The sequence below is a fragment of the Pantherophis guttatus genome, chromosome 5, assembly GCF_059756535.1.
Source record: "Pantherophis guttatus breed Tessera chromosome 5, ASM5975653v1, whole genome shotgun sequence".
NCBI classification, from domain to species: domain Eukaryota; kingdom Metazoa; phylum Chordata; class Lepidosauria; order Squamata; family Colubridae; genus Pantherophis; species Pantherophis guttatus.
In genome coordinates this window covers 68597728-68621197 of record NC_142067.1, presented here as the reverse complement: position 1 = coordinate 68621197, position 23470 = coordinate 68597728, and the positions used below count along the sequence as shown (strand labels likewise).

The window sequence follows — 23470 nt, the reverse complement described above, 5'->3', positions numbered from 1 at the left end:
TTGCAATAAAATGTTAGCAGCTGTGTTGAATAGCCATTCATCAATGGTTCAAGAGTTTTGTATTTCTAGAAAGCATGATTTGCCATTTGAAATACAGTGTGATTGTTGAAGGTAAAAAGAATTGTGAGCAGCAATTTTCCACTCCTTTTTTCAACAGCCAGTTTGTAATATGTAAAGCTGGAATTGGTACAATAGCCGTAATAATCTTACTAACACTTGCCTTCTAAAACATACAGACAGAAAACGTAGAACTATTGAATGAGTTTTCTTACTTCCATTTCCTTATCTGAATGTGTATCATGTTGCTCAGTATCCAACAGGAACTTTTGTCCCTGATCCTAGGCTGTGATTTTTACATATACTAACTTAAGAGAAAACCCAATTATTTTGTATCATTTCTTAGGGTTTAATTGTAAAAATGAGATTTTATTGTTTGGGCCACAACTCCAATTCGGTAATTTTCTTCCCTCCTTTTCAACCCCCACATCTACAGTAGCTATTGGATTTTTAAAAGAAGTGTTGATTTAAAACAAGCCTGCATCACCATCTATTCAGCTTAATATCTAACACTACAAATATAAAGCCTATATGGCTTGGGACCAGATTATTTGAAGGGCTGTCTTTTCCAAAGTCACATCTACCCGATCCACCAGAACAGGTCCCTGCAGGTCCCTCTCCTAAGGAAATATATCTAGTGCAGGGTTGTCAAACTCCTGGCCCATGGGCTGGATAAGTGACCCACTGGCCACGCCCATGCCTGGTTTAGCGAAGGGGGGAAAAGTCCTGATACATCACATGATGACACTGTGACACCATGAGTTTGACACCCCTGATCTAGTGGGATCAAATAGAAGGCATTCTCCATGGAACGTCATCCCCCCAAAAAATAAGATTGGCCCCCATTTTCACACTCTTTTGCAAGGCCCTGAAGGCTTGGTTTGCCAAGGATCAGGGGAATCCAGAGTGGGATGGAGCCCATCAAGTGGCTTATTTGATTGACTGTTGTTGAAAAGGGGATGTGGGTTAATTGTTTTTTATATTGGGTTTTATCTTTGCAACCATCTGGAGTCACTGAGAATGAGTTGGGTGGCCATATAATTTTTTAAAATAGATAAAATATACTGCAGTTTTTTTGTTGCTCCTATTTCTTTTCCTATCTTTCTCTGATGTTTGGCTTAGCTTTACCATGTGCTGTCAGTCTCTCTCATCTTTAGAGATTGAAACATTCTCACTAACAATCCATAGAATTTCATACCCTTTCCCTTTCTCTCCTTTGCAAGTTCCTTTGATTTTTCACTTCACATCTGCTACTCACCATTCAGATCATGTACTCTCTAATAATAGTTCACTTCAAATATGCCAACCCCTCCATTCCACCCTTTAGTAAGTAGTATTGCTGCAAATCTTGCAATCCTTTACAACAGAAATATTTATACAGAGCTATCAGAAATTTCCCTTATATAAATACCTTCTAATTAATGGGTTTTCCTTTCTCTCTATATCAGTGGTCACCAACTGGTGGTCTGCAAGAAAATTTTGGTGATCCGCACAGAAATTTTCGTATTTTTGCATTTTTTATATTGCACTCATCCTCAAGCTATGGCCCCTGGGCCGGATATGGCCCAAGAACAATTAATCAGGCCCACGCGCAGGAATACACAGCTGCCCCACCCACATCACCCCACCCACATGCCAGCCGCTTAAGGCCGAGCACAAACCTCACCTCGAGTAGAGCGGTGCTAGCCACACAAATTGGAACTGGAAGGTAAGACCAAAAGCTCGCTGTGCTCAGCCGAATGGCTGCCTGGGGGGGGGGGAGGTTCATCCGCCTTTCGGGCCTACATCTCTCCTTCTGCAAGGCCTCTGGGTGGGACTGTAGTAGTCACAGGACTGGCCGGTTGGTCATCCCAACTGGGGAGCTGCCTGCTCCCCAGCAGGCCAGTGCACCCAGGTGAAGGAACTGCTCCGGGATGACCAATGGGCCAATCGTGACAGTAAGACTACAGCTCTGGAATATGGGACTGGCCATGGCGGGGCTGGAAATCTCTGCCCTGGGGTGGCACGTGCAATGTGTAACTTTGCAGGTGGTGCAATACAAAAAAAGGAGCGCAGCCCTCGCCGTCCAGAATGAAATAATGGTACTGTTGTGGCGGTGGGGGAGGGGGCAGCACAAGTGGGCAGAAGCAGCAGTTGGGAAGGCTTGAAGCTGCGGGAGCAAAGCACTACTTTAATTTGTGTGGCAACAGCATTCCGCCTCAGTATATTTGTGCCAGCCATCTCCTGCCGCTTGGGACTTGGAGCGGTAAATGGCGTCTGGTCCGAGGAGCAGCCGGATTTTGCTCTCCATTGCGGACGCCAGATTGGCTCCCTGCAAGCTCTCGTCTCTCGAAGAGCACCCCCTGAAGCGGCGTGGGAAACTTTGGTCGGGCTTCTCGAGAGACAAGAGCTTGCAGGGGGCCAATCTGGTGTCTGCAATGGAGAGCAAAATCTAGCTTCTTCTCTCTGCTGTAGTGCGGCATCAGGATTCCACCTTGATATATTTGCAGCGCAAGGCAGCCCTTGTTTCCTGCTGCTTGGGACTCAGAGCGGTAAACAGCGTCTAGTTTGGGGAGCAGCCGGATTTTGCTCTCCATTGCGGACGCCAGATCGGCCCCCTGCAAGCTCTCGTCTCTTGAAGAGCCCGACCAAAGTTTCCAGCACTGCTTCAGGGAGTGCTCCTCGAGAGACAAGAGCTTGCAGGGGGCCGATCTGGTGTTCGCCATGGAGAGCGAAATCCAGCTGCTCCTTGGACCAGACGCCATTTACCACTTTGAGTCCCAAGCGGCAGGACACGAGGGCTGCTTTGCATCACCGGTTGGTGCAAATATACCGAGGCGAATGCTCATGCAGTTCAATTAGTGCTTCGCTCCCACACTTCTTCCGGCCCTTGTAGATGTCTGTGCACCTCGGTCTCTCAGGGAGATGCTTCACTTCCTTTTAGCCCCAAGACACTGGCTGGCCCATGAGATGAGAGAGAGAGGGAATCAGCGAGAGAATGAAAGAGAATTAGAAAGAGACAGAGAGAGAATGAGAGAGAATCAGAATGAGACAGAATGAAAGAGAAAGAGACAGAATGAAAGAGAGAATGAGAGGGAGAATGAGAGAAAAAGAGTGGGAGAGAGGGGGGGAGAGAAAGAGAATGAGAAAGAATGGGAGAGAGGGGAGAGAAAGAAAGACAGAGGAGGGAGAGTGTCTGAAGGACCCCATCCCATCACTGGGAGTCCAGGTGCTTCAGCAAGTGGCATGCTGGATTCATATTAGTGGTCCGCGAAATTTAAAATTATGAACTTGGTGGTCCCTGAGGTCCAAAAGGTTGGGGACCCCTGCTCTCTATATATAGCTGCAAACCAGACAGCCTCTCAACTCAGCCCTCAACCTAGTCCACTGCTTGGGGGAAGAGTCAGGTCTTCATGGAAGGCTAAAAGGATTGACCTGGGAGGCTGTTCTGGTCTGGTGTCTGAAGGGAAGGTAATTCTATATTTTTATTTTTAAGGCTTTTTGTGAAATGCATAAAATAAGATGACCATATACATCCTGAAAGTATGTAAGTAACTAAATAGTTGTCTCTCAGATAACAAGACTAATTATTTCCAGTGTAGCCTCCAGCTAATCAGCACTTCGACTGCAAGCTTATGCCAACTGACAACCAATGCAGCACCCAAAGCACATGGGCACAATGTGGTATACCTATTACTTCCTGAGCTGAATCAGCTCCAGCTTCCTAGTGGTCTTCAAGCACAGACCCATGTAGACAACAATACGATAGTCCATTCGCAAGTGACAAACGTGTGGACTGAAGAAAACAAACACAGTTGCAACAGCAACAATTGCTGCAGAGTTGCAGTTTCTAAATCACCCATGCCCAAAAACTTTATAGAACAGCCAGGTCTTAATGGCTTTCTTGAACTTCATCAGGATTGATGCTGAGTTGAGCCCAGATAGAGTTCTGCTCCGAGAGGAACATATAGAAAAAAGGATGCCTTTATGGCCTCGGATATCAGCAAATCTTCAGGGATGCAAATAATGTTTTCCCTACGAGATCCTTTCAGAATGATAGAAACCACTGGGAAGAGGCTCTCCCACAGGTATCCAAATTCAGACCCAGATAGAGCTTTAAATGAGAAACCAGCACTTTGAATAGCATCTAAAAAGCAACTGGCACCCAACCAGCTCCTACACATGTGATGTTACTAATAATGGCAAACTAGGAGGCACCTACCTCTAAATATAAAAGCTGCTTCATTATGGCTAATTGTAGCTTTTGAATGGTATTTAATGGAAATTCCAGTGGGAATGAATTACAATAGTCCAAGTGAGAGGTATGTAGGCCTAAACTGGAAGTCTCTTATTATTATTATTATTTTATCTTATCTCTTTATCTATTTTATCTTATCTCTTTATCTCTTATTATTTTATCTTATTTGATAAAACATCACCTTTCCCAGATTCTTTCTGAGGTACAGTGAAGTAGTTGTGTGGGCAATGCATATTATGTTACATATTTTTCTACTGACTCAAGGTTGGGAAGAATGATTGTTATAGGCTGGAAGGAAGCGCCATAAAATACAGATAAGGAAGCTGAAGATTTGCTATTAAATTTAGTTGATTAGAAGATCAATAAGACATTCTAACTTCCAATTGTTTCAAATTAATATAAACCAGGGCTGTTGAACTCCCGGCCTATAGGCTGGATGTGTCATGCACTGGCCATACCCACGCTCAGTTTAGCGAAGGGGGAAAAAGCCCCAATATGTCACGTGATGCCGTTGTGACGATATGAGTTTGACACCTCTGATATAAACAAATCTAGCTTTTTGTTTGTTTCAAAATCAGGCTGCTAGAGTAGTGCTTTCCAGCCTTGATATCTTTAAGATGTATGGGGTTCTGTTCTCGTGAATCCTCCAGCCAGTTAAAGTCCACACATCTTAAAGTTGCCAAAGTTGAGAAATACTGTGATGGATAGAAGGAAGCTTGAGAAACAAAAGAAACACTGTGAAATATCTATACTGTTTTTTCACTGAAAGTATCAAAAACAAGTTTTGTATCTCCTCTTTCCCATTTTGTATTAGATTCTGTTTGCAAAACTTCCAAGTTACTACAGTTATATCAAAAATTAGAATCCAAAGCAACTTTTGGAAAAGGGAACAGCGAAACTGTAGCCCTGCTATGCATACTTAAACTCAGTGACACGTGCTCTGCCTCCCCTATGACATACTTAACTAAACTTGAAGTTCTAAACCACCAGAGGGCTTATCTCTGCCTCAATTATATTATCCTGCAATTTCATCATATGAGATAATTACATTTAATTATAGCTAATATATTTTCTGATACTACCAAATTAAAGGGTTTTTTTTAATAAACAAGGAAACAACTATTGCTATAAATGTACTACTGTGATTATGGTATATATTTATGTGTGATATCCTTAATGGGAAGCCACAAGTTACACTAATTTCATGGGAAATTATGGTGTATTCCTTTTTCAGGAAAGTAAAAGGAGTAGATTTCTGCCCTGCTAATCCACAGCTTTTATCTGTTGTCTTAGGACAAAGGTATATTTTGTGACCATAGGTAGAAGAGAGGCTAATATAAAGAAAATAAAAGAAGTCACCACACATGCAGCAGTTAGCTCATTTGCAGATCAGATCCTTGGCTAACTCAGTATTTTAATATAAATTCATATAAATTGAATTAATTAAATTATTACTTAAGAAAATGTCTATTTTGCCCTTCGGAACAAAAGGGAATCAATCAAATTTAAGTAAATTGATTTAATAAGTAAATGTATACTGTAGCTTGATGCTACAAAATCAGATCCAATGCTCTGAGACCATATGGTCAAATAAGCCCACCATCTCAATTTTTATTGCCGATTATCTGCAATTCTTCCAGAAACCAGTGACCTCTCTGATCCTGTCCATCCACCTTTTTTCTTCCAATTCCCTTAGTCTTTCCAAACAGAACTGTTTTTTTCTAGCCTGTCAACTGCTTGCTTCACATGTCCAAAGTACCATATTTTTCGGTGTATAAGACGCACCGGAGTATAAGACACATCTTAATTTTGGGGGAGGAAAACAAGGGAAAAAGTATTTTATCTCTGCCTACCAGCATTTAAGGTGGCACCGCCCTCCTCCTCCTCCTCTTGCGAGAGGAGCAGGGACTACTCGCTTTCCCCCAAAGAGACCCCTCGCATGCTCTGGGGGGGGGGGCAGAGCACAGCCTGAAGAACAAACCTCTTCAGGATGGTCGGGGGGGGGGGAATCTGCCCAGCAGTTTTGGGGAACAAGGTGGGTGCCACGATTTGTGGCTGGTCACCCCTCTGGCCGCAGCACTTCACTCCCCAGCAATGTGAGGAGCTGCCGCCACCGCTGCCTAAGCCCTCTCTGCGTCCAGGAGCCAAGCCAAGCTGAATGGGAGCCCCTAAAGGGAAACGTTCCTCCTTTCCAGCCATCACTGCCCGGATTCCCCAATGCAATTCTCAAGAGTCGTGCTTCAGGTGGTGGCCAGTTTCCCTGCAATGTGCAGCAGGGAACTGGGAAGTGCTTTGGATTCAGGGAGGAGTTTGTAGCGCTGCGTCTGAAAGTGTTTTTCTGCACATTGCAGAGCCACGCACCCCTGTCCTCCTCCTCAGCAGATTCAACTTCTCTTTCCTCCTGGCCAGATCCACTGCCTGAAACACAGTGCACTTTTTTTTGTCTCTGCACACCTCATGTTTGGAATCGGGAAGGGGATTGCGGTTTCGGGTGGCAGACCTGCGATCCCCTTCCTGATTCCAAACATGGGGTGTGCAGAGACAAAAAAAAGTGCACCGTGTTTCAGGCAGCTCCTCACATTGCTGGGGAGTGAAGTCAGCGCGGCCAGAAGGGTGACCAGCTGCAAATTGTGGCACCCGCCTTGTTCCCCGAAGCTGCTGGGCAGATTCCCCCCCCCCGACTGTCCTGAAGAGGGAGGATTGTTCCTCAGGCTGTGCCCCGACCCAGATTCCTGCCGCCTGGAACTGGCCGAAAATGGCCGAAGGGTGGGGGCTGGCGGGTGGGCGGGGCTACATTCAGCGTATAAGACGCACCCAGATTTTCACCCCCTTTTTGGGGGTAAAGGTGCATCTTATACACCGAAAAATACGGTACATGAGTTTCTGCTTTCTAATTTGCTATAAATGATCTAATCACCAATGATGGCTGGGCGATAGCATAAACTGCTAGAGATGTTGTGTAAACTCTGTGTTGGCCTGCCTTACTGCGCTAAGCAGGTGTTTGTTACTGACAGAGATTTAGACAAAACTTGGCCAGTTATTAAAATCTGACATGTCCTCTTAGGTGGAAATGATGGGAATTGTAATCCACCATACAAAAGGCACCAGATTGTGAATGGTTGCTGAAAGTAGTCTTTCAGTTTATGTGGGATATGAACAAAGCCAATTGTTCTCGTATTGTCTGAAGGGAATGAAGAATGAATTCTGAAACTGAGCTAATCACCTTACCCTCAGATGTGAGGCAAGCCCCACTGTTTTGGTTTCCCAGAAGAGTGTTAAGACCTCATTCAAAAACCATAGGAAAAGCTCTCAAAATCCACGTTTAACAGATTTTGTGTGGCTAATTTTCTGCCAAGAGTTAAGCATGTATTACTTAACTTAAGCACCTACTGGCAATTTTTGCTTTGCTTTTGGTAATTGGGGAAAATTACCCCCCTTTTAGAAAGGTAACTTTAGTACAGGTAGTCCTTGACTTATGACTACAATTGAGCCCAAAACTTATGTTGCTAAGTGAGAAATTTGTAAAGTGAGTTTTGCCTCATTTTACGACCTTTCTTGCCACATTTGTTAAGTGAATTATTGCTATTGTTAAGTGAATCTGGCTTCCTCATTGATTTTGCTTGCCAGACAGGTGCAAAAGGGGATCACATGACCCCGGAATACTACAATGTTCATAAATGAGTCAATTGTCCAGTATCCAAATATAAATCATGTGACCATGGGGATGCTGCAACAGTTGTATGAAAAAAGTATCACTTTTTTTTAACGCCATTGTAACTTTGAACGATCACTAAATGAACTGTTGTAAGTTGAGGACTACCTGTATAGAGAAGCGAGTATCAAATGAAATTTTGGATTTGGGTTGACTATACTGTATGTGTAGTGCCACTGCAGAAGATCATAATTTGTCACGTATTTTGATTTTTCCTTCATATTAAGAAAATTCTAGAAGTAGAATTCATTCCGAGATAACTTGCTTGTTTTCATTCTAAGCTGAATAAAGGAAAAAAAGGGGGGGGAGGGGAGGAAATCTCCACACAGCTGTAGAAAAACCTCATTTATCTGCATACAGCTTTATTTGTATAACTTCTCAGAACTTTAACACCCATCCTAGTTATGCACCATCCAGTCATGGTCAGATCCTATAGTCTCATCACCATGGAAACACTATTAAGTTTGCTACCAGATCTTAATAAAAACCCTAGTATTGAGCCTTGAGCTTTGGCTCGAGAGCTCACTACTGTAAACCCTGGTCATTTTGAGGTCTCTCCACTGTTCTTATTGAGGTTCCCCAACATCTAAAGGAAGAGCATCTTGTTTGGTATGCTTTTATATTTCTATTCGCATCTCTCTGTTAAACATATTAATAAAGCTTAAAATCACCTTACATACTGGCATGTTTTATTGTCTCTAGATCCTCAAAGAACCAATTGTTTGACACTTGGTCACTGCTTGACATTTGAAATCTAGATAGTCACAGGATTCAACCTATTCTTCAAGTCTTTCATTTATTTTGTATTTTCATATCAGCACTGGAACATTCACCTCACTTTCTTCACTACTTCAAAGATGCAGATATCTTATCAGCATGGTCTTTTTCCCCAGGTGGAACTATATGGGCACACTCTAATCATTATGATGGGGAAAGAAGACAAGATACCTTTGAACACCCAATCAGAGATCCCAGGGAATCCTAAATGAAAAATGAAACTCAACAATAAATCATCAATGGGGGGAGGGAGGGAGAAGACCAGGAGTCACCTGTAAATTCTGTTAAAAAATCAGCCAATATTATTTATATTATTTTTAAAGGTATACTTCAGCATTTTTAGAATCTTCAGCTGTATAAAATAAATCTATTACATTTCATTCCAAATGTTTCTTATTTGCATTTATGTTAATGACCCAGTTGTAGCTGTTGTGGTTTGGACACTACCATAAATGAAAAAATGCAGGACTGCAGAAAATGTTCTACCTTAATAGGTAGGAAATTTGAATTTGGACTATACCCCATGCATTAAAAAGTGTCCAAGGAGTCTATGGTAGCAAATTATGTATGGAGAGGCACTGGATATAGCCTACTTTTAAAAGAAGCTAAGGGAATATACAAATAAAATTCACATGTAAAACAAAATAGGATGTAAGTTGAATACCTGAATAAAAATATGTAAGGAATCAAGAAAAGTTAGCACTGTATACACTTAGAGTAAACTTGCTTTTCTGAAGCTGATCTAAACAGGCCGGGAAGTATATATTGTAAGGTAAGTTGTATAGTCACCAAAATATGATCGCTTAGTTCACAAACACTATAATGACATGACATTACAAGAGCTAGACAACTTTAACAAAATTACTTCAATATCAAATAATACCTGTTTAAAGTAAACACTGGATGTGATATTTTATCTTACAGTATGTATGTTAGTAACTTAGCCTTTAATTGTTTTTAAAGAGGGAACCATGTTTAAGGGAATTCATATATGTTGGACACAAATCATTAGAAACAGTGGTGGGTTGCTACCAGTTCGATACGGATCTTGTAAACCGGTAATAACAGCAGCAGGAGGCTCCACCCACCCACCCAGACGTCATCACGGACGCTCTGCGCATGCACAGAAGCATCACGCGCAAGCGGGCTCCTGTTGCGAACCAGTAGCAAAGGTAAGTGGAACCCACTCGATTAGAAAGGACACCAAGGATCATTTAATTTATTCTTAATTACCTAATTAATTATAGTTTTCCTTAAGAGGCAACCACCAGTAGGAATCCAGCTGCTACTGAAATGCAGAGTACTGCCCAAACATTTTAAATGAGTAAGCAGATCACTACAATCCATTCTATATATCTTTAAGGGATATCCAGTGTTTCCACTGAATCGGAACAGTATGCAGGTTAAACCACTACCAGTGATCCTGCTTATTTCTATGAAGAAAAACCAACAGTGTGGCTAGGACTACCGTTAGGTGATTCTTTCCAGTTGTTTTGTTCCTGTCTTCTATAAAATAATTTTTCTTTGTGTAAATAGTGGCTTCCTATCTGCAGGCTCCAGCCTTAATCAGGAATTGTTAAACTAAAGTGATGCCATTAATTCCCCTTAAAACCATCTAAACTTTTGAAGCAATATTGAATGGATTGTCTTGGCTGAATGAAGTTCCATACCTGTTTAAGTGGCTACATAAAAGCAAGCTATTCTTTGTCTAACCATATAAATTCTTGCTAAAAAAAATTAAAAAATATTATAGATATCTTTTGGACAACTAAAAACCAAAGCAGGTATGATGAGATGTATAAAAGATGAAGACAATAAAGTAGAAAATTCTAATTTTCCATTGCATAGGACCACCATTTGTGGCTTAACATGCAAGAAAGGCTGACAATAAGTTCACTAAAGAGATCGAAGAAAAGAATCTATATTTGAAAAAAAATGCAATACACCTATAAGGATACTCTATTTTAAGATGAAAGATTTAAAAGAAACTGCAAGTTCTTGCTACATATAAAACCAAAAGCAGAATGTTACATTTTCTTAGTTTATTGGGTTGGCAACTGCAGTGTTCAGTATATGTTATTTGGAAAATCATGCATGCACAGCCTCTTAACACCTTATACATTTTATCTTGCAATAATAGTTTTCATTCACAGCATACACAAATCCATATGATAGAAAAACACCCTATTTACAATTAAAAAGAGCATGGTTTTGTTTTATAGTGACCGAAGTTAACAGGATTTCAATAGAGCAGAAGATATAGGTGTACAGGTTTTAAAGAACGTATTTTTAAAAAACCTAAAAAAAGATTAAGCTATTATATTAATTCAACTAACCTACCAATTAAGAATTCCCTTTCTCGCACAGGTGATAAGCTTTAAAGATTATTTGTAAAAACAAATATAACACATGGACACAATGTTAACTATAATAAGCATTTATTTCTCTGCATGTTTTCAGTCTTCGGTTGACTGACAGCCTATCTTTCTATTCCATGCTATACTGTGAATTTATTTCACATTTAGACCACACTACACGCTTTCTCAATTTAGAAGCTTGTAAATTCAAGAATACAAAGTCATAACCAAATATTTAATTTTTTCATGTACTCTTTAAAAAAATTAAAATATTTTGTTCTAATTTCCAAGTCTGTAAAATCCGAGAGACTTTAAAGGAATTTATAGTAAAAAAGGATGGGAAATAAGTGTACAGAACTGAAACATACAATAACTGAGAGAAAACATGACTTAATAATATGACTGAGACCAGCTCTTTAAAAATTAAATTTGCTTCACACATCTGTCATAAGGATAAATACATACATATCACAGAGAAATACACATCTCCTCAGATTTTACAAAACAGTCTCTTTTCTTCTTAGCCCTCTCTTCCTACACAAACATGCTAGCTTGATAGTTTCATCAAATAATCAAGTACAGGATTTAATTTTGGCTTGCTATAAACTATTCTATCAATTAAAATTGTGACATCTTTATATATGTGAAAGGATACATTTTAATAACATTAAATACAAAAGAGGCATGTATAAAGAAAAGGTTTTGGAGACTTAGAAGGTATTCTTGAACTTTCTAGTAAACAGATTCAACCAAGATCTATGGGCAAGGGCAAATCAGTTATTATTAAAAAGTAGTGCATTTTAAAAATTCCTGATGGCCTTAGAATCCCACCACTCAGACACACACATTCTGAATTTATATGGATTATAGTGCATTTTGTGTATTAAACATAAGGAACCCAGACATTAATGAAACCTTTTAGACAATCAGCAATTATTTTGGCATAACCTAAATCCATTTTGATTAAATTCACTTATTTCCGGGTACTTTCCATGTAGACATGAATAGATTCACATGAACTTACATATTAAAATTAATTTCATTGCTATCATCTATATTACATGTGAAAGGACATTTACAAGTAAACCAGTAAAAGGATTCTTTTGAACACTGAAATGTGTTTCAGTGTTTCCCCAAAAATAAGACCCTGTCTTATATTTTTTTGAATCCCGAAAAAAGTGCTTGGCCTTATTTTTGGGAAGATCTTATTATTTTGGGGCACGTGGAGCAAGACGGGGTTCCTCTTGCCATCTTACCTGATTTCCAGCTCTGTCTCCCAAACCCTAACCAGAGGAAATGGCAGGGACCGGCTGCACATGCGTTTAAATATTTTTGGGGAGGGCTTATTTTCAAGGGAGGGCTTATTTTAACCCATGCGCTCAAAAGCCCGATTGGGCTTATTATCAGGAGATGTCTTATTTTAGGGGAAACAGAGTATTACCTTCTCCACTACAAACTGTGTTTTGACTTTTACTTCAGTAATGAAAGTATGAGTAAATCATTGAACATTATATTAGTTCCACAATCTAGCCTGGGCATTATGCAAATGTACTGAATTCACCTAGCATGGCATGTCCAAAGAACTCCCTGCTCACGACATAAGATAAGGAAACCTTAAGTTCCTATGTATTCGTTTATCAAAATTTTGATGGTGCTTTCCAAATCCAGAAAAAAAAAATCCCTTAAGATAAACTCAGCCTAACTTTCATACAAACCTGTAAGTACAGTATCTCATTGCCAATTAAAATCCTGTATACCTCCAAACATGCTATTTACTGTATGTTCTGAACTTAATGAGTACAATTCCCTTCCCTATAGTAGTTGATTAAGTGCCAAGCAGAAGGTTGTTTTAAAAAGATCATGAAGTTATGACCAATACTAAGGAGCAATACTAATGTGATTTAATAGATAACTTTAAAAAGAATACTTTACATGAGAGTCTTTGCAACTTCATATCTTAATTTTTTCTCTAGGTAAAAGAAAAGAATTTCATAATTTTACTCTTAAGTAGGGATACAGAATTCTTATAAGTTCCCTTTTAACCTCTCATCATATTTGTTATAGTGTAAAAGTCAACTAAAATAATCTTAATATGAGCACTAATGTAATAGCTCTATTTGATTGACTAATTGAATCAAGCTTGATTCCATATAGCTTCTGTAAAAATTTTATGGACTAACATCTATTGTATTCAATATATTTCAATTTGAACAGAAATTATATCATATATAATACCAACAGATAAGAGCAAGATATCCACAAGTAAAATATGATTCTCCATTTTGCAATCCCTGCAAAATCTAGAATAATGAATGTGTAAGAAGTAAAATTCACTGTCCTAGTGATTCTTCAGTGTGAAAAAGGAATTCTGATTATTCATAAACAATTTTATTTTTGACTCAACTTCAAACTCAGAAGACTGCTTTATTTCAGTATCCTGAAGCACTCACAAATAAAATATCCTATTCATGATTAGCATATTCATACAGGTACTAGTACAATTCAATTTCTGGATTCTCTATACCATTTCTGGATTCTCTATACCCTTTAACTGTCTAAGGATCACACCAAAATGCAATGTGCAACATTTCAAAAACCACCACTCATACTAATTAATACAAGTTAGTTTACTGACAATGTGCAAATAAACTTTATTGGAGAGCTCATATTGATTAGTGGTTTTCAGCAAAATCAGAATGGGGACACAAAGTACCTTCTGTGCTGTAAACATTATGAATTCTTCACATAAGTGGAAGCTGAAAGGCCTAAGAAAGAGGGTGCAAACATTTCTTATACTATTAATGGCTGAACTTAAGTTTTCCAAAAAGAATTTGGAACAGTTCTGCATTTGGTATATGTCCACTCCACTGTCAAGCAGTTTTAAGGGAACATACTGGTAATTTATAAAAGTATACTTTTACTTTTTAGCTTTAAAACACAAAGACCTAATGAAAGCATGCAGCACTATTTTTCCTGTGTAATATGGTATAATTATTTAACTACCAGTGTTAGCATGACTTGGTGAGTGCTGTACAAGCAAAAGGGACTGTAAAATCACTTCTGATTGTACTCTATAAATAAGATTGTACAGTACTTTTCCCTCCTCATCACAATTCACAATATCAAAACAGCAATTGTGTAGACTTAATTTACCCTGAAAAAAGCAGCATTTCAGATTATCCTTTTCTGTTCTTTGATTCCCCCTTTTTCAGTAGTTTACAGTCTGGAAACATAGGGAGCTCTTGTTTTCCAGCTTGCTCTGGCCAGATCAGCTCTGATTCTTCATAGTTTGTCTGCATACCTGTAACACTTCACAAAGTAATTGTTCAATGCTTATAAAAATATATGTAAGGACTACTAACAAGCAAATGTAATTATGGGGGCTAGAACAACAGTAATCACTTGTTTTCCTGCATATATTCTTAAAAGAAAATAAATCTTGGATTCAGAATATCCTTTCAAACTTTCTTACCACCATGGGATAAGAGTATGTTTCCATAAACTAATCTTTAGTGCAGCATGAATGAAAAGGAATTTTTTCTCTCAAAAACTGAAAATGACCTGGTAGGGAACTAAAAGATCCCCCAAATTTTCATCTATGGCTGAGATCTCAAAGCCCATCTTAATACAAAGTAGACTTTGATAAATTCAGGCATACCGCGGCATTTCACATTGCTCACAACGATTCAGTGCTGGGTGATTCAAGAAAGTACAGCTGTCACAATTCCATGGAGCTCCTTCAAAGTCCTCATCTCTTGGCTGTGATCGCAGAACTTGCTTGGAACTATTTTGATGGTCTACAAAGAATCATTTTTCTTATAAAACATAATACTTTTAAATATATAAACATCATAGGTCAATAATAATATTTGTATTAATATTTTATTTGGCATTCATGTATAAGCACACTGTAAGGCCTGTTTGTTTTCTCTACAATAATCATTGTTGATTGAAAGTGAGTTTTCTATACCAGAAGGTGAACTAGAATTTGGGTCTTCAGTACTACACTTTAACTACATACCAAGTGCAATATTCTGAAAATAAATTCTATTGGTATGATTTTGGTCTCCAGTAAAAATATAGTAAGATATGTGAATTATGTACCGTATTTTTCAGAGTATAAGACACACTTTCCCCCCCCTAGAAGAGGGTGAAAATTTGGGTGCGTCTTATACACCAAATGTAGCCCAAAAAACTGCGAGGCACTGAGGAGGCGATGGTCTGTGGCAATCCCAGCCTGGAACAGCTGATTGGGAGTATTCCGGGAAGCTAATCCACCCATCAATAAGCTGCTCGTGCTGAATCAGGCTGCAATAATGTGCTGAAGCTGACCTGGCTGTTCACTATTTGCTGCAAGGACTGTCAGAGTTTGCAGCAGCAATCACATCCAGAAAGCACACACAAGTAACTGATTCAGCAGGATTCAATAATTTCTCTTTATATATAATATAACTCATGAAGTAAATATACAAAACCAAAAGCAGGTGTTCCAAAGTGGTAGTAAATACAAGCAAAACACAAGTAGAGGAGAGGAGTTTCAGTTTCAGAGATCAGCACAGCATGCAGCTTTAGAACAGTTGAGCTAAGCCATGCCCAGGCTCCTTGCTGTGTCCTTCCTTGTTCTCACACAGCAAATACTGTTTCAATTTCCAAACAGCCCTCAACTCTCTCTCACACACTGACAGGACGCTAGCCTGATGAATACCGATGGATGCTGGTAGGCAGAGGCAGAATTTTTTTTTCTTATTTTCCTCCCCAAAAACTAAGGTGCGTCTTATACTCCGGAGTGTCTTATATTCCGAAAAATACAGTATATTCTTTTCTGCCAAATTTTGTCATTTGAGGTAGATAGTATGAGATCTACCAGACTAAATTTCAAAATCATTCCAACAAGAGAAAATTACTACGATGTATTTTAACATCCTATACTAGAACTGTTTCTAAGAAACAATGTGTTGAGTTCAAACAATTTATTAATGTGGGTATGACACATTCTTACTTTAGCTACCATGTTTCCCCGAAAATAAGACCCTGTCTTATATTTTTTTGAACCCTAAAATAAGCGCTTGGCCTTATTGCCATGCGTTCAAAAGCCTGATTGGGCTTATTATCAGGGGATGTCTTATTTTGGGGAAAACAGGGTACTAATATCTATTAGGAGCATAGTAATATGAAGAATGGTCCAGAACATTACTCTAACATGTTACTGAATTATATTAATTACCATGTCTTTTGGCTGATTTTGATTAAACATTTATTTTACAATCTAACAAAGTATTTCCTATATTTTACCCTAATTAATTAAAGATTTTGAAAATACTACACAAAATGCATGGAAAATCATATATAAATGCCTTTATCTTCTACAAAAGGGTGAACTATTCAACATTTATATATGCACAATTAGATTATATATAATGTAGAGTCTCCATTCATTTGAACATAATTAGCAAACTGACTTGTAGCAATATTTAATATATTTTAAACTGCATTATTTTTCTCTCCAAGGATCATAGTTTGTACAATATGGCCACGTGGCAACAATATTTATACTTCCGTAAATTACTATTTCTATAACTTCTACTCAAATATAATGAGATGACTAATGTGTGAGGTAGAGGACCTATAAAGCCATATATGGCATAGGGCTTGATGCCAGAAAGGTAGCATCAGGATAACTAAGAGACTGCTTGTCTATAATCATTTCCGTCTGCCCAGTACATTTCAGCAGAATGGATGCACTCTAGGTTCCTACCATTAACTGCTGTCATCTTGTGGGACCTAGGAATTGTGCCTTCTCTGTTGTGGCCACCATCCTCTTCACAGCTTCCCCCCAGGGGTAAGGATGACATTCTCTCTCCTAGGGATCAGGAAAGATTTGAACACCTTGCTTTGGTGCCAGGTCTGGGTTTGATGTTTATTATTTGTTTAAGGTCCCTATTTTATTTTGTTGTTTATTGGATTATTTATACAGGGGTGTTTGTCTGATTTAATGTTATCCGTTGTTTTTATGTTTTTTTCTATTTTTGTACACTGCCCAGAGTCCACTAAATTTGGGTGGAATCTATCCCGATTCCAAAGGAAAGCGTTTTCGGGCGGCAGACCCGCGATCCCCTTCCTGATTTCAAACATGGGGTGTGCAGAGGCAAAAAAAGTACATCACGTTTCAGGCAGCGGATCTGGCCAGGAGGAAAGAGAAGGTGAGTCTGCTGAGAAGGAGGACGAGGGTGTGCGGGTCTGCAATGTGCAATGGGAAGAAAAGCATTTTTAGGCGGCAGTGCTGCAATCCCCTCCCCGAATCCAAAATGGTTCCTGGTTCCCCGCTGCACATTGCAGTGAAACGCGGCTCTGAGAATTGCATTGGGGAATCTGGCCAACGGGCAGCGGTGGCTGGAAAGGAGGGACGTTTCACTTTAGGGGCTCCCGTTCGGCTCAGCTCAGTTCCTAGACGCAGAGAGGGCTTAGGCGGCGGCTCCTCACATTGCTGGGGAGTGAAGTCATCGCGACCATTGTCTGTCCTGAGCTGCCCACTGGGCGGCCAGAGGGGTGACCAGCCGCAAACCATGGGGCCCGTCTTGTTCCCTGAAGCTGCCAGGCAGATTTTTCCCCCCCCAAGACCGTCCCGAAGAGGTTTGTTCCTCAGGATGTGCCCCGACCCAGATCCCTGCTGCCTGGAACTGCCTGAAAATGTCCGAAGGGTGAAGGCCGGTGGGTGGGCAGCGCTACATTCAGACCATAAGATGCACCCAGATTTTCACCCTCTATTTGGGGGTAAAAAGATGCGTCTTATACTCCGAAAAATATGGTAGTTGTGCATAAGAAACATATACAGTACATCTAATTTCCTTCCTTCTAATATAAGAATCCCTCTACAAAAAAATACCAGAAACAAACTACATCTTGAACATTTGTGTAGTGACTCACCTTTTTTACATGGCTTTGGCGGCACAACAGGACCAGGCTCTATATTATCATAAAAATTATTCATGGCTTTCAGGTCAAAGTTTCCTATTAATAAAAAGCAGAAAATAATGTATTTTGAACAGGATATATGTTTAAGAGGTAAAAAAAGTTACTGGTTAAGTGTGCTTTTGACATGAAACGATATTGAAATGCAGCAAACAACAGTGTCTTAAAGTCATATAGCCTTGCTATTCTGGAAACTGCCCATATATAATGAAGAATGCTTGCAAATTCTGTCACTTAAATGATACAGAATCAATATTGGCAAATACATTTTCACTAAAGTATCAAAACAATACATCTAGTAAAAAGAAAATTGATTGGATTATCTTTCTTTCTATGACTATGATAGGAAAAGACAATATTCATAAAACCTCTTAAATTCTTACATAAAGCTCCATATCAATGCATTTCAGATACAGAAAATCATTGAAAACATCTACCTCTAGACTGAAGGAGGTCAATTTCTTTCTGAGTACAGTCTACATTTATCTGGAGCTGCCTATTCATGCTTCTCAATCTTGTCATCTCCTCGGGCTAGCAGAGAGAATCAAGAATAGAAAGTAAGTAAGCTGGCACATTCATTTAACTAAATACATAAATGTAGCCAACCAGAAGCCCATTCACAATTTTTTAAAATTCTCCCCACCTTTCCATCCCTTACCTTTATCAGAGGTGCATTCATAAATTACAAAAAAGATGAGTTAAAAGTACAGATCCTCCTTATTGATAGTATCACCTAATAAGAGAATGTATGTCTTTTAGAAAGACAGCTTTTGTCTCCACATCAAAAAAAATCAATGCTCAATGTAAAAGCAAAGAATTCCAAGAGCCACAAACTGGAAATGACAGATTAATTAATAGTCTCCTTATCAAATTGAAAATGACTATTTTCAATATTTTATCTATCAATTTATATGCTAAAAAATACCTATAGGCAGTCCTCATGTTACAATAACAATTGGATCTTGAATTTCCATTGCTAAGCAATGTGTAGCAACCCGAAGTCCACAAGGGCAGGGAAGCCAGCCTGGCTGTGGGTGGTGCAAATAGGTTGTTGGTGGCAGGCTCTTTGGAGCATAAGCAGATTGGCAGAGGTCATGTACACTCCATTGGGGGTCATGGGCAGATGCTATGGATAATGGGGGACTGCAGGCAGGTCAGCAGGGTTGTGGATGATTGCTACACAGCACAAGCAGGATGATTTGGGGGAGGTGCTTGATATTGTACTCTCTAGGAGGGTCCTTGGGAGAAAAAGCAACAGGAGTAATTTACAACTTTCCCTTCCAGCTTGCCAATTCACATTACTTGTGAGAGGCTGACAGGGAATGGTGCAAATGACAATCAGGGGAGGCTGCAATGGTCCTAAGTGTGAACCCAAACATGATGATGTGACTGTATGGGTGCTGCAATGGCCAGAATTTTGAGGACCAGTCATAAGTACTACTCATTCAGTGCCACCATAACTTTGAACAGTTACTGAATGAGTGCTTGCAACCTGAGGACTACTGTGTTTCCCCAAAAATAAGACCCGGTCTTATTTTCTTTTGGGCTTGAAAATAAGCACTTGGGATTATTTTCAGGGAGGTCTTATTTTTTTGATGTGCAGGAGGCAAAGAGCAGGGGGCCAACAGGAGTGGGAGCACAGTTACCACTGGCTCCACCCTCTCCGTCCCACTGTCTGCTTGCCTGTGGCTGCAATGGGCCAAGCTTTTGGCATGCCCTGGCCTCCACCTGCCCTGCCTGCTAGCTCAGCTACTGCTGAGACACTTCTCAGCCATGGCGGGCTGTCTGCAGCTGCCCATGCTGCTGCTGGCCTCATGGGGGCTCTTCACCCTCCTGGCAGCGCTGCTCTTGGCCGGCCTGCTCGGCTGGAAAATCAGCAGGAAAATCCCCCCCCCCATTTTCCTGCCAATCGTCCTTTCCATGGGGAACCCTGCACAGATGCACATCCCAAAAATGATCCCTCTGAAGCCTCCAGCCTTGCAATCCTGTGCAGGGAAGGCAGAGGTTTCCTTTGAAACTGCAGCAGAGCATTGCACTGAGAGGCCTCCACAGATAACATCGAGTTGCACATCTTGCTCCGCAAGAGGGGTGCAGGCCAGGGACTCGGCAGCCAGGGAAGATGGTGTTTTGGGGTGCAAAGGAGGAAGGGGCGATCTCCCCCTCCCTCCTCCGTATCACTGAAACACCACCATGGAGCTCACACAGGGCAGCACAACCGCTGCCAAAGGGGGCCCTGGCAGGCTGGCAGCAGGGAAGATGCTCTGGAAATCTGGGCCAAATTGCCACACAGCCAGGAGCAGCCCAGCAGGGCTACTGAGAGCAGCACAGCCAGGAGGCTGAGGCCAGCAGCAGCAGGTAAAACAGGTCCAGCAGTTGAGCAGGGGTGGGGGGGTGGGGGCCTATTCTGATGCACTGCATGGCTTTCTGCCACATCATAGTAGCAGCCTGAGCAAAACCTGAACTCCAGGCAAGACAAAATGAGAGGCAGCTCCCAGCCCTCACTAGCTCAGCTGATCCATAGGGCTGGAATTAAGAGGCCAAACCTCCATGAGGTGACCAGGGAAGGGAAGGGCTGCATCCTGTACTGGCCATGCCTCTTCATTGGGGCTTATTTTTGGTGTAGGGCTTAAATTATTTATTTTATTTTATTTTATTTATTTTATTATTTTATTTATTTATCTATTTATCTATTTATTTTATTATTTTATTTTATTTTATTTTATTATTTTATTTTATTTTTTTTATTTTTTTTATTTTTTTTATTTTTTTTATTTTTTTTATTTATTTATTTTATTTTATTTTATTATTTATTATTTATTTTATTTATTTATTTTATTTTATTATTTTATTTTATTTATTTTATTTATTTTATTTATTTTATTTATTTTTTATTTTATTTTATTTATTTTATTATTATTTTATTATTTTATTTATTTATTTATCTATTTATCTATTTATTTTATTATTTTATTTTATTTTATTTATTTATTTTATTTTTTTATTTTATTTATTTTATTTTATTATTTATTATTTATTTTATTTATTTATTTTATTTTATTTTATTATTTATTTTATTTTATTTATTTTATTTATTTTATTATTTTATTTTATTATTTTATTATTTTATTTTATTTTATTTTTTTATTTTATTTATTTTATTTTATTTTATTTTATTTATTTTATTTATTTTATTTTTTTATTTTATTTTATTATTTTATTATTTTATTTTATTTTATTTTATTTTATTATTTTATTTTATTTGATTATTTTATTTTATTTTATTTATTTTATTTTATTTGATTATTTTATTTTATTTTATTATTTTATTATTTTATTTTATTTTATTTTATTTGATTATTTTATTTGATTATTTTATTTTATTTGATTATTTTATTTGATTATTTTATTATTTTATTTTATTATTATATTATTTTATTTTATTTTATTTTATTTTATTATTTATTTTATTTTATTTGATTATTTTATTTTATTTTTTTATTATTTTATTTTATTTTATTTTTTTATTATTTTATTTTATTTTATTTTATTTTATTTTATTTTATTATTTTATTATTTTATTTTATTTTATTATTTTATTTTATTTTATTTTATTTATTATTTCTATACCACCCTTCTCCTGCGGGACTCAGGGCGGTGTACAGCCGAGATAAAACATTGCATATAAAATTTAAAAACAGTTTAAAAAACAATTAAATAATTTCGGCCCAAGATTTAAAACAACCCAATTAAAACCGAATTCAATTAAAACTGAGAGGATGGGATCAAGCCAGCCCGGCTAGATGGAATAAGTGTGTTTTCAGGGCCCAACGAAAATTCCGGAGGTCTGATATCATGCGTATCTCAGGGGGTAGGTCGTTCCAGAGGGCAGGTGCTGCCAGAGAGAAGGCTCTCCCCCTGGGGGTCACCAGCCGGCGCTGTCTGGCCGACAGCACCCTGAGGAGGCCCTCTCTGTGTGAGTGAACCGGTCGGTGGGAGGCTATTGGCGGCAGAAGGCGGTCTTTCAGATACCCCGGCCCTAAGCCATGGAGCGCTTTAAAGGTGGTCACCAACACCTTGAAGCGCACCTGGAAGACCACAGGAAGCCAGTGCAGCTCGCACAGGACACGTGTCATATGTGAGCACCCCGTCGCTCCCATAATCCCTGCGTGGCCGCATTCTGGACTAACTGCAGCCTCCGGGTGCACCCCAAGGGGAGCCCCATGTAGAGAGCATTGCAGTAGTCCAGGCGGGAAGTGACAAATGCTTGAGTGACTGTGCGTAGGGAGTCCCGATCCAGAAAGGGACGCAACTGGCGTATCAGGCGAATCTGACAAAAAGCCCCCCTGGCCACGGCAGTCATGTGCTCTTCTAAAGACAGCTGTGCATCCAGGAGGACATCTAAGTTGCAAGCCCTCTCCGTGGGGGCCAGTGACTTGCCCCCAATAGCCAGCGATGGCACCAGCTGGCTATATCGGGACGCCGGAAGCCACAGCCACTCGGTCTTGGAAGGGTTCAGTCGGAGCCTGTTTCTCCCCATCCAGGCCCGCACGGCCTCCAGGCACTGGGACATCACTTCAAGGGCATTGTTGGAGTGGCCTGGGATGGAGATGTACAGCTGAGTGTCGTCAGCGTACTGATGGAACTCCACCCCAAAGTCACGGATGATCTCACCCAGCGGCTTTACATAAATGTTGAACAGAAGGGGCAAGAGGACCGACCCTTGTGGCACCCCACAAGCAAGACGCCTCGGGGTCGTCCGCTGCCCCCGTCAACACAGATTGGAACCGGTCAGAGAGGTAGGAGGAGAACCACCGCAAAACGGTGCCCCCCACCCCCAGCCCGTTCAACCGGTGCAACATGATACCATGGTCGATGGTATCAAAAGCCGCTGAAAGATCTAACAGGACCAGGATAGAGGAACAACCCCTATCCCGAGCCCTCCAGAGATCATCCACCAACGCGACCAATGCCGTTTCCATGCTGTGCCCAGGCCAGAAGCCGGACTGGAGCGGATCTAGATAGACAGCTTCATTCAGGTACTGGGGAAGCTGCCGCACCACCACACACTCAACAACTTTCGCAACCAAGCAAAGGTTGGAGACTGGACGATAGTTAGCCAGAACAGCCGGATCCAGAGAGGGCTTCTTGAGGAGGGGCCTCACCACCGCTTCTTTCAAAGTGGTCGGCAGGACCCCCTCACTCAGAGAAGTGTTAACAATCCTCTGGAGCCAACCTCGTGTAATCTCCCGGGAAGCCAGTACCAACCAGGAGGGACACGGGTCCAATAAACATGTGGTCGCGTTCAGCCGTCCCAGGAACCTGTCCACATCCTCGGGAGCCACAGGATCAAACTCCTCCAGA

General features: G+C 39.9%; 1 protein-coding gene across 15 annotated transcripts in view; it reads right to left on the bottom strand.

Annotated features, from left to right (window-relative positions):
* Window positions 1-11204: 11204 nt before the first annotated feature.
* Window positions 11205-23470, bottom strand: part of TAB3 (TGF-beta activated kinase 1 (MAP3K7) binding protein 3) — a 57274-nt gene continuing 45008 nt past the window's right edge. For 7 of the 15 annotated variants that reach the window (XM_087871316.1, XM_034423780.3, XM_087871317.1 and 4 more), the window contains 5 exons: window positions 18547-18640; window positions 18065-18148; window positions 16896-17000; window positions 14799-14937; window positions 11205-14449 (listed from right to left, as the gene is read on the bottom strand). In XM_087871316.1, the coding sequence (XP_087727442.1) occupies window positions 14317-14449; window positions 14799-14937; window positions 16896-17000; window positions 18065-18148; window positions 18547-18640 (555 nt within the window). In that variant the 3' untranslated portion in view covers window positions 11205-14316. Of the gene's footprint in view, window positions 14450-14658; window positions 14938-16895; window positions 17001-17999; window positions 18149-18546; window positions 18641-23470 lie in introns of those variants that run through there. The other 8 variants (XM_087871321.1, XM_087871322.1, XM_087871323.1 and 5 more) reach the window with 4 other exon arrangements.